Source organism: Drosophila takahashii, chromosome 3R (genome assembly GCF_030179915.1).
Source record: "Drosophila takahashii strain IR98-3 E-12201 chromosome 3R, DtakHiC1v2, whole genome shotgun sequence".
In the NCBI taxonomy this organism is placed as follows: domain Eukaryota; kingdom Metazoa; phylum Arthropoda; class Insecta; order Diptera; family Drosophilidae; genus Drosophila; species Drosophila takahashii.
Genome location: NC_091681.1, coordinates 40,350,803 through 40,367,344, shown reverse-complemented (window position 1 = coordinate 40,367,344; position 16,542 = coordinate 40,350,803). Strand labels below are relative to the sequence as shown.

At 45.8% G+C, this 16,542-nt stretch overlaps 1 protein-coding gene across 12 annotated transcripts in view; it reads left to right on the top strand.

Annotated features, from left to right (window-relative positions):
• heph (polypyrimidine tract-binding protein 1 heph) overlaps positions 1-16,542 on the top strand; it is a 149,455-nt gene that overhangs the window by 115,199 nt on the left and 17,714 nt on the right. For 10 of the 12 annotated variants that reach the window (XM_070216664.1, XM_070216666.1, XM_070216665.1 and 7 more), the window contains 2 exons: positions 962-1,085; positions 9,530-9,795. The exons of 1 other annotated variant lie outside the window; for it this stretch is intronic. In XM_070216664.1, coding sequence (XP_070072765.1) covers positions 962-1,085; positions 9,530-9,795 — 390 coding nt within the window. Of the gene's footprint in view, positions 1-961; positions 1,086-9,529; positions 9,796-16,542 lie in introns of those variants that run through there. One more of the 12 variants, XM_070216670.1, reaches the window with a different exon arrangement.

Here is a 16,542-nt window from a genome sequence, read left to right as displayed (position 1 = left end):
GTTGTAAGTCTTAAATTAATAAATAATAATAAGAAGGTGTGAAGATCAACTTGAATGTTCGACAAGTCCACAATGTTTCCCCCAGTGCAAGCTCGCTTCGATGGCTGCTACTTGTGCTTCAACTTCCGCTTCTGGTTTTGGCTTCGACTCTTTGTGTGAGTGCGGTAATTAAGTGTCACATGTAATTACAATACACTCATGTGCTTTGTAATTAGAGTTTAGCGCTGCAATAAAGCAGGAAAAAAGCAAACGGAAAGCAGGAACAGGAGCCACAATGCGCAAGCTGCTTAGCGGGCTAATTCAAATGAATATTTTCCCCGAGCTGTGCAATTATTTGCACAACCGCTTTTTTCGGTTTTGGGGTAACCAATTGGGAACGAGTGGATCTAATTTTGATGAAGCTGCGGCTCTGGGAACTGCTTTTGGTCGCTCTGGTCAGTAAATAGCTAAGCTAACACTGGATAATGATTAACTGCAGTCCGCTGGCCACAATAATTTCCCCTTAACCACTTCTCTTGTTGACTTTAACCAACTGGGAGAACCAGAATACCGAACCCAAACAAAATCCGAGAGCTATGCAAATGCTCTGCAAAGTGGGCCGAAGTGGGGCTGAAGAATCGCTGTAATTTATTTAACTTGCGTAAACATCAAATATTTATATTGTTCTCTCTCTCTTTTATTTTCTCTTTTTATGTACCGTACTCGTATACGTATATATATACTTCATCTACTACAACTACACACCACTACTACTGAAAATAAACCATCTTCAACTTCTGTCTGTGCCTGCCCTGCCGCCTGTGCATCAACTACAAAATGTAAAATATATTAACCAACTGCCTGTGCCTGTGCCTACCTGCTCCTGCATCTGCATCTGCATCTGAAACTGAATCTGAATCTGCTCCCGCATCCACATCCGCACCTGTGCCTGTGCCTCTGTAACTGTGTAACTGTAAATCAGCGCGGAAGCGACGAACTTTTGAGTCAAGCAGCAGTCATGGCGCCCGCTTCCGACAATAACAATCAGGACCTGGCCACAAAGAAGGCCAAACTGGAGCCGGGCACCGTGCTGGCCGGCGGAATTGGTAAGTCTTCTCTGCCCTACTCTTCCACCTATCTCTGTCTATCCTCTCCCTCTCTCTCTCTCTGTCCGGCTCTATATCTACCTTTACCTTTGCATTTGCCCTTGCGTTGCCTTTTGTCTTGGCTTAAGCCCTGCCTTATGCCTCCGTCGTCTGTCCCCTGAGCGGCGCTCAAGTTAAGTGCATTTTGCAGCCATAGTCTTGGGCCCAGTTGGGTTTGTCTGCCAATTAACCGCGCCCACCGGGACAGTTCTCAACACGGAGAGAAAAGACTGTTCCTTACCTTGTCAAACATAAGTAGCTTTACTTAATTACTAACAATCAATTGTATAAGGCGTGTAACTTTTAGATCCGAGGATCAAGTGATGTTAGCAAAGGTCGAATGTTGATCATAACATGCGATTCTGAATATTTAACAATTAACAATCTACATGCTCCTTGAAACAAAGTTCTACATATAAGTTAAAATTGGCCACGTCATCGATCCTTCAATTGCCCATTAGTTACGCTTTTTCATTTGTTTAAATGTTACCTAAGCGTTAGGTTATTTTTTCTCCCGGTGCAGCATTAGGCTTAAGCCTTCATCTTGGCCACAAAGTTGCCGGGCCACTTGAGTACCCCAATTGAAGCGCAGGGCCAAGCAAGCGCGCTTTGATGCCTATAGCCAATTAACCTACTAATTAGCATGGAAAACAAGTCAACAGCGAAAACATTTGGCTTGGCCCTTTTGTGCTGCCTGGAAATTATTGCGGGAAAAATGGTTCGCGTTCGTTTGCATTATGAGCGGCGTCCGCCGACTAGCCACGCACTGTGTCGACACATTAATTAGCCGCCCACACACACACACTCTGCCTGGCGGTATGAAAACCACCCTGCATATGCCGCCGCAAAGTAATAAAGCTAATCAAAAACCGCACACCAACCCGACACAGCCAAACTGAAGCGAAACCAGCAGAATGAACCACACATTAGGCAAATATTTGACGGGTTCGCAGGATCCCTGCCAAAAGCTGAAACTGGATCTGAAAGCCGAAAACCGAAAACCGAAAGCCGAATACCTGCCCACAAAAATCCAGTGAGCCACAAAATGATTGCCAATGCAAACAAATCAATAGGCAACAATTTCCGCTGAAATTCAAAAGTAATCGACAGCTCCGCCGGGGCGATTGTGTTGCTTTTGTTTGGGGTGAATTTAATTAACGCCATATGCAGGTGCTGGGCGTCGATATCCTTTTCGTGGCATTTTTCAAAATGCCTTTGCAATTCGCCGTAATTAACAGCATTCACCGCCGCCAGCCACGTCGATGATGAGTGTGAGTGGGTGTTTGTGTGCCACAAAGGGAAGGCTTGAGCATTAGCCGGCAGACAGTCAAAGGTCACTGTGGAGCAGATGGGTGGACGAGGGACAAACACGGGGGTTGCGGATCGGAAGCATCGCAAGCCTGTGAATGGCAATCGACTGAGAGCGAAAAAATGTACGCAAAAGCGGAAGCATAATATTTATTTATTACTTTACAAAGGACTTTTCTATTAATTAAAAAGCAACAAGCGGACACCCGCACACACGCACAGAGAGAAAGGCAGTTAGCGGGCCGCCTTTCACCTTTCACCCTTCTGTTTTCCGTTTTCTGCCTTTTGCCATTGTTCGATGAGCGACACAGACGACTACTTTGACCCAACGGCATTTTGGTGGCGGAGCGCCCAACTCCCCTTCTTTTGACACCTGCCACCTGCGGCCATTTTAATTTTCCACGCAAAGTTCTTGTGCAAACACACACACTGGGCAGCTTTTTGTCCTGCCCCATTAAAGTCGCGCTTAAAGGAAGCAGGATATTTTGGGGGGGCTGGGAAGGTGGCAGGAACCCAATGAATTCATTCCTGTGGTCGCCACTTAAAGCCCTCTCTGCGCACACAAAGGCAGGGGCCATGATGCCGATGATGCCGAAAATAATAACAAAAGGAATTGCTAAATAAATGTGTAAGGACACTTTTATTGCACTGCAAGCACCAATACACGTTGGAGGGTCCGCAGGACAGCAGGAGTGACAGAGAGCACAACAAAGAGACAAAGCAGACGAGTAAATAGCAAAAATCCAAAAAGCAACAATGAGCATTGTGTGTTGTGTGCCCCTGTGGTCGAGCCTTAGATAAACACACGCACTCGGCTCAATCGTATCCGTGCGCCACTAAACCAATACATCGATGGGCGCACTCGCACACACTCACGGCCTCTCGTTTCCGTTACAAGAGCTTAGCAGGACATGCAACAAATTTTTCACGTAAATGTAATAAAAACACTTTGGCATGTGCAGCGCGTAGGGGGTGGAGAGGCGGCGGAGGCGGCGCCCCGCCCACCCACTTGAACTGAGTGGCTCGTATTGCCTGTGTGTTGGTGGGTGGCTGAGTGGTGCGTGCGTGTGGTGGGTGAAACTCAGACTTAGAAGTTAGGTCCCTTTTGGTACGAATTTTGGCCGGCTAATAAATAGTTTCGCTTGATTTATTCGATTTTTTATTATTAGGAATATTTTATGCCAGGTATACGAGACCCCAGGGAGTTGAACGGTAACAGTTAGTTCCTGGAAGCACAGGGAGAAAAATTAAAATGGGAAAGTACAATTAATTCCTAAATTGGTAATTCAAAATTGGAAGAAAACAATATTACTATTTAGACAAGTTCCACAATCATCCCATTTAGCATGTTCTTGATATGCAGAAATGACGAATCGATTGACCAACATTTTTTAAACTTTTTTCCGCGTGTAGACCATGGCGTGGCCTTAGCATGTTCTTGATATGCAGAAATGACGAATCGATTGACCAACATTTTTTAAACTTTTTTCCGCGTGTAGACCATGGCGTGGCCATGTCGCGTGTCCGGCTGAAACATCAAGCGTGGCCAGACCGTGTTTTGCTTTTGTTGTCGCCACACTCGTCTCACTCCCCGCCGTTTCAGTTTGTTGTTTATTGTTACAGCTCTCACACATGCATCGCCTCCACGCTGTTTGTATAGTCCACCAACATTTGTTTGTTTATTGACCGATTTTGGGGGCTTAATGGTCAGCTCACCACCTCTATGGCTCTCCTAGCAGCCAAGTCCGAAAAAAAGAGTTCCGCAGCTGTTGCCGCTGCGTGTGCACGGTGTTTTTTTTTCCCCGGCCTTAGCATTGCTAATTCCCTGCCCAGACAGCCAGCGGCGGCAGCAGGGAAAATATGCTGAAAAAATATCTAAAATTTGTATATCCAGTGCTCTGTTTTCATTATGCATGACCGGTCATCCCTTAAGCCTTAAATCAGCCCGCCACTGCCATCAATTTAAAGCTCAAGTGCGCTGCTGTCAGCGCAGCAGTTCGATGGCCAATCCCTTCGGTGGTCTGGTCAAACACTTAAACGCTTTTATGGCCATAACCAATAAGGCGACAGTTTGGCAAACGGCAAGTGTCCGTGTCCGTGCTCGAGTCCTTCGTGTCCTGTGGATCCTGTGAATCCTGCGCGTGCCGCCTTGGCTCGGGTATCATTCGCACGTCCCTGATTCTGCTTCCTGGTCTACGCGTTGCGTGTAAATATTTTCGCAGTCAATAAAATAATATTGTCATAATTTTTTCTGTTTTCTGTTTCCTCTGCCATCTGTATCAATATTGAGACAGCATTGAAAGGAGTGTAAAAATCCGGCCAGACCAAAGGCAAACAGCAATTGTCAACTGGTTTGACTCGCACACAGAGCCAGTGCCGCTATTTATGGCAGCCACTGTACGTGAGTGCGGTTAGTGGAGGCGGACTTTCGGGCAGGACTCTGCCTCGTCCTGACTTCTGACTTTCCTGCCACTGTGTGTTGAGTGACTATGGGAAACTGCGAAATATTTGTGTGTGCCATTTAATTAAGCATACGACCCGTTGCCAGCCCAGCTTCCTGCCCTGCTGTGTGCGCAGTTTTAATGCACAAATGAAGTGGAAAAAGTTTTGCCAGGGCCAACAAACCGAAGCTTCCTTGCTCCTCTGTGTTTGCTCATAACTTAAACAATTGATATACTTTGCGGACTTCTAACCAGCACCCAGATCAAATCGATCACTAAGAAAAATACCTCTGTTTAATTTTAGGTCAAATATTTCAGGTAGAGAAAAAAAAATTTTGTATTTGTTTAGTTTTTATCATCTGCGTCCTAAAATAAAATTCGATTCCAGTCCCTCGAGTATATAATATGTAAACTATATTTTTCGACGTGCAGTCGCAGTCTGGTCCTGGCTGTCGGCTGTTTGACTGAATGCCACTTGACTGCACACAGACATGAAGTCCTCGGCTCTCTAGACTGCATCCTGCAGCCAGCTAACTGCCAATGCAGTTCCAGGCCCCAATCTCCAACCTCCGAGATGAAATGGATGTGTGGGCGGCTCAGCGAGGATGGGACAGATGGCGAAAAAAACTATTTTCGTAATTGAAATGCAATTAAAATTTGTAAACGTCGTCGGGCTGTTCAAACCTGACTGCGTACGTTGACTCCTTGCATTCGCAGTCGCAGTCGCTTGGCAGAAGAACCAGCTTCCCCTCCCCTGCCTGACAAATTTTTAATGAATTACATTTCTTGCGGGTGTTAGGCCCGAGCTGCAAAAGAAAATCGTTATTTTCAATTATGGCCCCGTCTCGTGTCGGGGGATTCTGGATTCTGCCGGCTGAAATGCAAAAGGCAACGAGGCCGCTGGCATTGGGTTTCATTTGCTGCCAAAAAATTGTGCCATGATTGATTATGCGTGGGCAAATGTTTAAATTAAAGACAAGGCCCGGCTGGCTGAGCAAATATCATTAAGTCGCTGTGCACACAGAAGGATATGGGGAAGAGACCGAGGAGGCAGAGCGACAGACACGTAAAGGACACAAGTTTGCCCAACAATTTAAAATTTATGATGTGTGAGCTTGTAAAAATCTAATTTACTGTCGCATAATTAAAGACGCTCGAACGAACAGCTCTGTGTGCGTGAGTCGAGCGAGTATTTATACAAATTATATATTCGACTGTTGACACACCCTCGGCAAAGTTTGGGGGCGGAACTCGGAACTTCGGAGACAAACACTGGCGTCACGCTCACATTAAATCATTAAATGCCGCCATGTAAGCATAAATTTAATTGTTATTAACAATCAGCACTTATTTTATCCCGACGGCCACGCCCACCGACCCCCGCCCCCAGGGAAAAGCCCTTTTCTTTTGTTCGACTCGCTTTTTCCATTCATTTTCATTTACATTTTTCGTTTGGGGTTTCTGTTTGCTTTATGAATTTAAATTGTCATTAATTAACTTGGTGCGCTGTATGGCCTGTGGGGCAGGGGAGAATTATTACACATACGCCACGCTGGACAGACTGACCATTCATTGCGGCCCAACCATCGTCGTCCGAACTCAATTACAGTTTGTAAACTTTTCAATTAGCTATAAATAGTTTATTTATGTATATTTTTGTGCAACTCATTGGAAGTGGAAGTGGTGAGTGCGTGTGTGTGTTTAATTGAAAGCGGCAGACTGGGCAGAAGGGCACTTTCACGCGTGTGTGTGCGTGAGGGTCATTAATACTGCTGAGCTTTGGCCCCACGTCCTTGCAGCTCATTTTAACGCGCAGCCGAGCGGATGATTGCTATTCATATCATCCATGGGGCATTGACAGTCAACAGGCAGCCCCAGCGTCATCATTATCGAATGCAAATTTTATCGCTGCACTTTTTTCAGCCAATGCAGTTAATGCATTTCGGGTCCTGTTGATTTAGCATTGTACCATAATTATCCCAGAGTATCGGTGGGCTCTCGGCCCATGATTAATTCTGAGTCCGCCACAAAATGCAATTATTGTTTGCTGTGCAAATATTTGCTGGTCCGGGTTATTTAACTCGCTGTTAATTAAAAAGCAGCAATGCCATAACTGCGAACAAATCGGCCCGCAGGCCACGAACCCCAAACCGAAGCAGCCTGATTCAAATTGCAATTTTTTGTGCAACTTCAGTTGTAGAAGTTGTAGCTGCAGCGCTTCTGGCTATGTTTCCGGTTGTCGTCAGCGCTCGGCGCCATCTTCCTTTTCAATTATGCCGTCCGCCTTTGTTGGAGCCACTGCAGCAGCAGCAGCAAAAGCAGCCGAGGGCTCCGGCAGTTGCAACGCTTGTCGATTCGCCCATTGTTGCATTGGCATTGGCATTTCTCGTTTTCTCGTTTTCACACCATCAGGCAGCGTGTTTGCTGCGATTTGAAACAAATGTAGCAAAAGAAGAAAAGCAAGAGGAGAAAAACCGAATTGAGTTGTTGGCAGCCGAACGTCAAAAAATCCACAAATTTCGCCAGTTTTTCCCCCGGTTCGTCGGGAACAACGTCATCATGCATGATAGATACCTTTACATATTTTCGCCCTCGACGTTTTTTCCGGCAACTGGCCAACGGCACTTGATTTGTTGTTTGTCTTGTGCAGAACATTTCCGGCCCGCGCGTCCGCTTCCCACTTTTTATTTAGTTTCGATTCACAGCTTTCACAGTTTTCCCAGTCTTTTTCGTTTTCGATTTCGATTTCGGCCGTTATTTATGGAGAGTTGTGGGGTCGACAGAGTGATGGAGCAGATCTCATCGCCCTGCAGTTGCCCATTGATTTTTAATAAATTTTTGAGCTGCCGCTCGGTTCGGTCGGCTGAATGCGAATGCTCAACTATAACGACCGCACAGGTCCTGACCCGGCTGCATAATTTCGTTTCGGCTTCATTTCCGTTTCGAACTAATCAAAAAGTGTAATTTCCGATTAGTTGTATTCAGCATTGACCGGATGGCAGGGAGAGTTCACAGAGTGCACTTCGAATCCCGGGACTCGGGACTCGAGCCTCTCGAAGTGGCTCGACTTTTTCCTTTCGCAGGCACAAAGGTTGGTCCGTTGGTCGCTCGAAAGTGGGTTAGAGGAAGGACCGATTCAGGTCCTGTGGTGGTTCTCCTGGTGGTTTTTCATTGTGAAATAAATCGGAACATTGACCCCCAGCGTCTGGGCTGTGATTGAATGTGGGGAATTGGCCGGATAATGACCCTTTTACATTATGAGTTATGGGGGAAAGTTCGGGAGCCAACTATCAATTTATCTCAATCTTGGAAATTCGTAGCCCAAATGCGTAGACAGTAGTTTCAATTCAATAACTTGTCACTGGGGAATCGAAGTTCCTTCTAATTACTTCGAAATTGAAATACATGATTAAACATTTTGAATTTAATATTTATATTTACTTTATATAAGCTATTTTTGTTGTTTACCCCCAAGTTAAATTCACATTAAATTCGGGCATAATTAAAACGACAGCTGGACGGCGTCCGGAACTTCAGACCACGTTCATCCGTGGACTATCTCTGACCATGTGTTGGCTTGTTTAGCAAACACCAGAGTGTGTGAAAATCGGCAGAGGGCAGGGGCGACTGCATTTCATTTGCATATGAACGGCAAACGGTTCTCCTGCAGGTGCCACAGAAAATAAAAAGCGCACAAACCAACACATTAACAGGTGTTGACTAAGCGCCAGACAGATTCTAGCACTCCCCAATTCCTCTTCCGCCACTGCAGTTTCCCATAAAGAGTGGCAAATTTGTTTGCCTTTGTTTATACAAATTTAAAGCGCTCTCGAGGCAGAGTTTCACTCAGCGAAAAAGTGTTTTTGAAAGTAAGAAATAGAAAAAAGTGGATAATTCATTTTATTTTACCTCATATTTCTTTAAAGATAAATCTTATGTTTTAAATTTAGAAATGTTTTATTTGTGCGCCATTCAAAAGACAGCTTTCGCTCAGTGCTGTTGCAGGGATATCCCCGAAATGTGGCTGCAATCGCTTCCAGGGCCAAAGGCAGCCTAAATCCCATTTGTGCTGCACCACTTTTGGGCAGTGGGTGGGGCGCTTTATTTATGCAAAAATAACAAACAAGTAGCCAACGAGCAGAGGAGACAGCAAAAGCAGAGAAGCTGCAAAAACGACGACGAGTGCCTAAAAGCCTCAAACGTTGTCTGTGCGCCGGACATTGTCGCCGTGTTGCTGCTGGATTATTCACAGCCGTTGAAAGTGTGCAATGAATGAATTTATGGCGGTGCCACTCCCCCTCCTGCCCCGCCCCCCCGGACCGGGTTTAACTGTGCAAAGTGTATACAAATGTGGCGGCGTTTGGCCATGTTATCAACATTTTTATTTGCACCCTTCCTCCCACTCTCCTTTGGCAACAAAGGCAGGCAGCAAATAAAACCGAAAAATAAACAAATTAAGTGAAGCGCGGAAACGGAAGTGCAGACAGCGCTGGCCATTAAGTGAACCGGAGATGGCCCCCAAACGAGACGGGGATGCTGCAGGAGAAACAGTGAAAGAGATGGGGAGAGAGCCCTGTAGGGATTGTCACCTGTTTAATATTTCAATCGGTTAAACAACGTATGCTTATTTTCCCCTTTTTCCCTTTCCCATTGCAGCCAAGGCCTCCAAAGTCATCCACTTGCGCAACATTCCAAACGAGTCCGGCGAGTCGGATGTGATTGCCCTGGGCATTCCGTTCGGACGCGTGACCAACGTGCTGGTGCTCAAGGGCAAGAACCAGGCGTTCATCGAGATGGCCGACGAGATCTCCGCCACGTCGATGGTGTCCTGCTACACAGTTAATCCGCCCCAGATGCGCGGCCGCATGGTCTACGTGCAGTTCTCCAACCATCGCGAGCTGAAGACGGACCAAAGTCACAATGTGAGTAGAGATATTTGAATATTATTCATAAGCAATACTGTAAACTGTACCTTTAACTTTTGTTAATATGCGTAATATGCGTACGAGCAGGCTATTAATAACAAGAAGTCATAGATAACTATTAAATTGTTCTCCCCTGGTAATTCTCGTAATATACCCAAACTTTTTAATAGAATAGGGCCATAAATAACAAGAAGGCATATCTATTTTACCTATAATATCCAATCATCGAAAAGATAAACTTTTCTGAGGAATATTCCCAAGACCCTCCAAACCGATATCTGGGTTTGGCACAACTTCCGGTCTTAAGTGTTATTAATGTGGCAATTAAGTTTTCGGCCAGAGGAAACAAATGAAGCAACTACGATTTATATGCAAATGTGGGTCGCCACGGCGAACCGTCTGATTAATTACACTTTCTGGGCAACTTAAACCCGCTCCTCAAGAGATTTGGACCCATCATAAATGCACACACACACACGCTAGTGTCCTTTGAGAGCGTGCCTGTATTTGTGGGTGCTCTAAACCAATTTCTAATTTTAATTTCGTAAGCCACAAAGTCACTGACAAAGTTTAAAAAGCTTTCAAATAAATACACATGGCCGCGCACACACTCTTACTATCCCACACACACACGTGTCTGACAAAAGCAGTAAAATGCATAGTTTTTGGGGTTTTGTGGATAGCCCACACAGAGAAATTCAGAGCGAGCATTCAGAAGGGGTAGTCGGGGGAGGGAGGCGAACATAAATACAAATGAAACCGCACGCATACCGAGGAGACAAACGAATCAGGAGACCAGCACAGGGATGCCAGCTGCTTAGCTCGGAGTCAAAAGCATATTTTGATTACTTAACTGAAAGTGGAGGGGGTTGGTGGGTTGCTGGGTTGGTAAAAGGGGCACAGGCAAAGGCAAAGGCAAGGGCAGCCGCAGTAAGAGCAGCAACAATCGGGCCAGGAGAAAACCCAAAGCGAGGTTGTCACCTTTGCGGGGGTGGTGGTGGTGCGCCACCTGGTGGTGGTGGAGGATTTCGTGGTGGTGAGCCCAAAAGCAAACTACTTAAAAAGAGATCGCAACAGCAACACGAACAACAACGGAAAAAGGTTAAGAGGCTGCAGTGGCAGTAGCAGTAGCAGCAACAGAAACAGCAGCACGAGGGCCAGAAACAAGACTTAGGTGACACAGCAGCAACAATGGCAACCCTGGTAGGCCAAACAATACAGTTACATTTCACTGATTACCTTTTGGCTGTGGCTGTGGCAAGGCCCCAACCTCGTGTGTATCTCTATCCAGCGCGTATCTGTGTGTGCGTGGGCAGATTTCTCTTGTTAACTACTAATCCTGGTAAAAGGCCTTGTTGTTGGCCCGCAGACAACGTGAGACAAGTCAGACGAGTGGAAAAGTCAACGCCGCCGCCTTCTCTAGTGGAAAATCTCTTAAAATGCAGGAGAGTGTGTTTGTGCGAGTGGAAGAGGTTTAATCTTGTGTGCTGTTCTGTGTGCTGCTGCCAACATATTTATACAATTTCTCATTTCATTCAGTTTTCTTTCTCCTGGCCATGTCCATTGTGCGAATGTCTTGTCTTGGGCTTCTGTTGCTCCTGCCCTACTGTCGCTCCTGCTCCCTTTTGTGTCCTGTGTGTCTGGCGGCCCACCTGTGCAGCATTCAGTTGATTGTTTGGCGTCCTGGCCCAGCCACTGTTGACTGTTCCTTTATTTCTGCGTTTTGCGTCATATTTCGCCGCCTGTCATTTGCTATTTGTGTTGCTGCTGTCGCAGCTTTTGCCACTGTTGTTGCTGTTCCTGCTGCAGTGTGGCAAGCTTGAGATAAGATGCTTAGCGAATTGTTGTCAGCGAAACTTAAGAAATCATATGAGCAGAAGCAGTAGCAGAATCAGGAGACGTTGCCTGTCAAGTGCGGGTCCTTTGCAATTGCAGGAGAAGAGAAGAGTCTTTTTTAATTCCCTCGTTAGTTGGGTATTTCCGTAAATTTTGAATTTTCATCAATTTCCTGTTGGCAAAGGTTGTTCTGTTCTCTATGCTTTAAACTCGGGGCATAAAGGGGTAAGGAGTAGGGCAGATTCTATTTCATCTCCACCGAGCGAGAGACAAATCCATTGCATGGCCCTCGGGGATTTTAACCCCAGCAGAGGAGGCGACACGCACCTGAAGGCAAAAGCTGCGACGACAGCAGCAGCAGCAAATCAGCAATACAGGATTTCCAAATCATCTCCCCCGCCCTCACACACACACACATTCAGACACGTAGACATCTAGCAGCACACATGTGTGATTTCAACGGCTGAGTGATTGCATGGTATAGAAAATAAAACAAATAGGAGGGAAAACCAAGCAGTAGAAATGAAAAATCCCGTAGCATACTTTGCAGCCATATCACCACCCTACAACCAACTTTCCCCTCTGACATTTATGTTGGCAATTTGGCAGTCAACCGGCAACGCTGCTGTTGCTGCTGCGTAACAGGATTCTAATATGTCATGTCGTTGGGATGTCCTTTCACCTTTGCTTCGCTCCTCCTTCATCCGGAGTGCTCTGAGCTGTTTCAGTTTCTATTTCTGCTCCGGCTTCTGGTTTTCTGTGACTATTTTCGGTGATGTCTTACTCGGGCGTCTTAGGGTTTCTCCCTCTAGCTTTCTGCTCGTGTGCTACTGTGCTGCGGCGACCCTTGACTAAGATGCCAGAAATGAAGATAAATGCACTGGCAAGTTCACGCGGTTACGACCGCAACGAGCTGCCCGCAGAAGCCCAAGAGCCACTCAGCCACCCAGCCACCTAAGCAATCCAAAAATCCAACCCCAAAGGTCCGCAACTGGCATTGTTTAGTGGGTTTCAAATTTGACATGTGATTGTTCTGTGTGTGTGGAACTGCGATGGCGCATCTGTTGCCTCTGTGGGCCAGTTTTGTTTTGGGTAATTTTGATAAATTAATTTTTGAGCCTGGCCTCTTTTACGGCCGAAAAGGGTTGACAGCCACTCGGGGAAATGGGGCCAGCAGCCCCACAAAGAATTGGATTGAAATATAATTTGGCAACAAAAGGCAGCCAATCCCTAGTCTAATCTCCAGTGTAACATTTGCCAGCCCCTTGCCCCTCCGCTGCCATTCTGGCTTCATTAGATTCGCACAATTGATTAATCGTTGCATGCACTTTGAAGATGTACTTCGAGTCTCATTCTCTCACCTCAGCGGGAGTCGCGCGTTCAAGCGCGAACGCAAATTCGGGTAATCGTCATAATTGCCACTCGCCGCCAAAACACCAAAACAGCCCAACGGGAAAAGGACAATGGAGCCGAGGCAAGTGCCGGTCCACTGCAGCCCATTGAAAGCGCTACAAACTGAATCTGAACAGCAGCCAAACAACTACCAGACACTGGGAAAAAATTTTCTTTAAATGGAGAGTGCATTGCTGAAGTCGAAAGGCAATCATTTGGATACAAGAGGAAACTGTTGTCGTATTTATACACTCACAAATGCAAATTCCAATTGAAGAGCTAAATATACCAAATCGAATTTAACGACTTGAGATATTTTATCGCAGTGCAAGTGCACAGGCAAATGCATTTCCCAAGCGCTCGCTTGCATACGTTTGCTCTCCGCTGAATGTGTGTGTGGGCAGGTGCTCGTTTTCCCTGCAGTGATAAGGTTACCTTGTAATTAAATTAAATTGCCGACTACAGAGAGAGCCGCATTTTACGGACGCCTCCTTCAAACCAAACAATGGCGAGTCACCAAGAAAAACACAAACGGAGCCAAGTGACGGACGGCAATTGTCAATTAATGGCACACACATGAAAATTGGGCGGCAACACGAAGTGGGATTAATTTACACCGCGTTTGACACCTGGCGGGGATCAAAGGGAAGGAAGGCAAGTCCGGGCAAGAATGGCACAGAACTAATACAAATGTCAAGCGATTAAGCCACAGAAAGGATCAAGCTGATTAGCAAAGTCTTATTCGTGATGTCTGATGCCCGCATGTCTATAAATAACAGGCCAACGGGGATAAGGCCGTACATTTGATTTGGTGTTAATAATATGAGCCCGGCTCAGCGACACAGACCTCAATGTGTTATTTAATTTGCGCCTCGGCTGACAGGCTGTCAATACTGCGAGGGGTTGGAAGAGCGGGAAAAGCGGGAAAACCAGCTTATGGGGCCTTTTCTTTCGGCACGCTATTTGTCTAACTCTCAGGCGTGTGCAGTAAAGGATTTTGCCCAGGCAAATAACTTCACATATGCGGTGCTATCCGCTGAATGCTATCTGCTATCTGCTCAATGTTTGTTTTTCTATGCGCTGCCTGGCTTGTGTTTTTCTTTGCTGTTTTCCTGTTTTCCCATTTTATTTTCACGTTTACTTTACCGCCCATCGCTCTTCGTCGCCGTCGCCGTCGAAAGCAAAGGCAAAAGTAAGCTAATCTTATTGTTTTCACAACAGCGCCGAAGAGCAGGAGCATCGCGAATGTGGCCGTGCCTTCTGCTCCTGATCCTTTGAGTTATGCGGATGCGAATGTTTGCTTATACTTGTGCTATACTCTAAAGCTTTTTGCCATTTTGATTGGCGACGTGTTGAAAATGGATTTAAATTACATTGTTTCGCAGTACGTGAGATCCGAGTGGTGGAGTGGAGTAGGATAACAACTGCGGAACTGTCGACACAACCCAGGCAGGCCAGATCCCAGAAAACCCAAAAAACCGACTGCCGACATCTGACAACTTTATGTGTATGCACTGACTTTTCCAGCGGCTGTGTCAATATTTTCATTGTATTGATTAGTTTTGCATTACGGCTGCCCGAAAGTGGCTTCCCCCGTTCCCTCTTCCCCTTCCCTACTTTGTTTTCGCTGGCGTATTTACTTTTGTTTTTTGGCCAGCAGATTTTGCTACTTTGCGTAACTCGTATTTATTTAAGCCGCTCCGGTTTTATAGTCCTATTTGTGGAATATTTTTGCCAAAGGCTTTTAACACACTTGGCGTAGCTGCTATTTTTGTGTGCCCTTTGCATAAATAAGACAAATATGGTTTGTTGGCACTGAGACCGCTGTTCCTTCCTCCTTTTTTTTACTTTTGAGCAACTTCTCCTCTTTGGCTTGACCGTAAAAACCACGCAGCAGATAAACGACCCACGGCAAACTAATACATAATCCCGAGCTCAGCTTTAAAACTTAACTACACAAGTTCATAACTTGTAGTGGTAGTTGGCCAAAAAAGTTTCCCTCTTCCAGTTGCAAGAGCGCCAAAAAAGGCAGCTTCTGAGAAGGGGATCGGGGATTGGGGACGGCGGAGATGGTGGCCAAGCATCTGTAGCTGCAGCTGCTTTACTTTCTAACTTGGCCCGAACACTTAAGCTCTCGCTTCAGCTTCAGCTACAGCCGGCTCTTGAAAAGGGGCGACGACACTTGAGTCCTCCTCCTGCTCGAAAGGACTCGCCATGCAGTTTAAAGTGTGCCTGTCAGGAGAGGCAAGGAAGTCAAGGTACTCAGTGTGACATTGCAATGAAAATAAACTTCCTGGCCGCAGGAAAAAAAGGAGAAGCACACGAAAGCGCTATGAAACAAAAATATTTATGCAAAACCTTAAGTGAAAGCAACGTCAATATTTTTTGGCGCCTCTAGAGTTGTGGAACCGCAGCCCTGAGCTCTTGCCTTTTGTCAGCCATTTTGCGGGTTTATTTCTTATGCAAAAACCGCATCAAAATCATAAAACAATTGCCGAGTTCTTTTCCGCTTGTTGAATATTGCAAAAGTTTGCCGAGAACTCCTTTTAGCGAGCTGCGAAGTATCAGATTTTTTGAATACTTTTTGTTTGTGCGTCGTATGGAGACTTGGCTTGACTTTGCCGCTATAGTTTCCCCAAGAATCCCTGAATATCCATAAGCTCAGTGTGGTGAACTCTTCGCTAAAGTTCCCCTATTATGGTTTTCACATCGCATGAGCTAAATGGCCGAGTGGCGGGGACATGTGTGTCTTTTGTCCAGATTTTCCCACTGACACGCATCGATCGATAAATGTGCTTATCAGCAAGTAGTCGATACATTTCGCTTATCAAAGCATTTTGGCTTATCAAATGTGGCATTATGCAGGGGGGGAGCGAAGAAGCAGCAGCCAGCCCATCGATATTAAATTATAACAATGTGGTGAGGTGGTTCCCTTCCCTATAGTGGGTGGGGGTTTGGCTGTTTGCATATCTAATCAGCCCACAACAACAGTGGGGGAGGGAATGGGAAGGGGAACGCACAATTGACTCATTAACAGGCAAAACCGCGACAAGCAAAGTCCAATACAAACACAGCCGCACACACACAACGATGTGTTATGTTTAATGATGTTGCTGGTTGTGGTCCCTAAACTTTCCCCATCCCCTTTCTCTTCCCTTTCCCAGTGGCCGCCCTGTGTCCTGTAGGATAATTAGAATGGCTTAGCCTAATATGCGTGCAAGTGCTCCCAAAATTTGGTTTGGCTTAGAGCCTCCAACTGTGAATGCCCATTATTATGGGCCTTGAATACACTCGGGGAAATTAGCAGCTAAAGTATCGAAATCGATAAGCCATTATTTTAAGATAATTTTTAATATCATGTTTTATTTATTATCAGAATATTCTCTTAGTTAACTTTTTGCTTTACTCAAAATCTAATACAAGCAAAGGACTTTCCTCTTAGTGCAGAATCCCATAAATAGCAAGTCGAGGTGGCCAAGTTAGTTACTCAAGTGCCAGTGCGAACTTATGCACAAT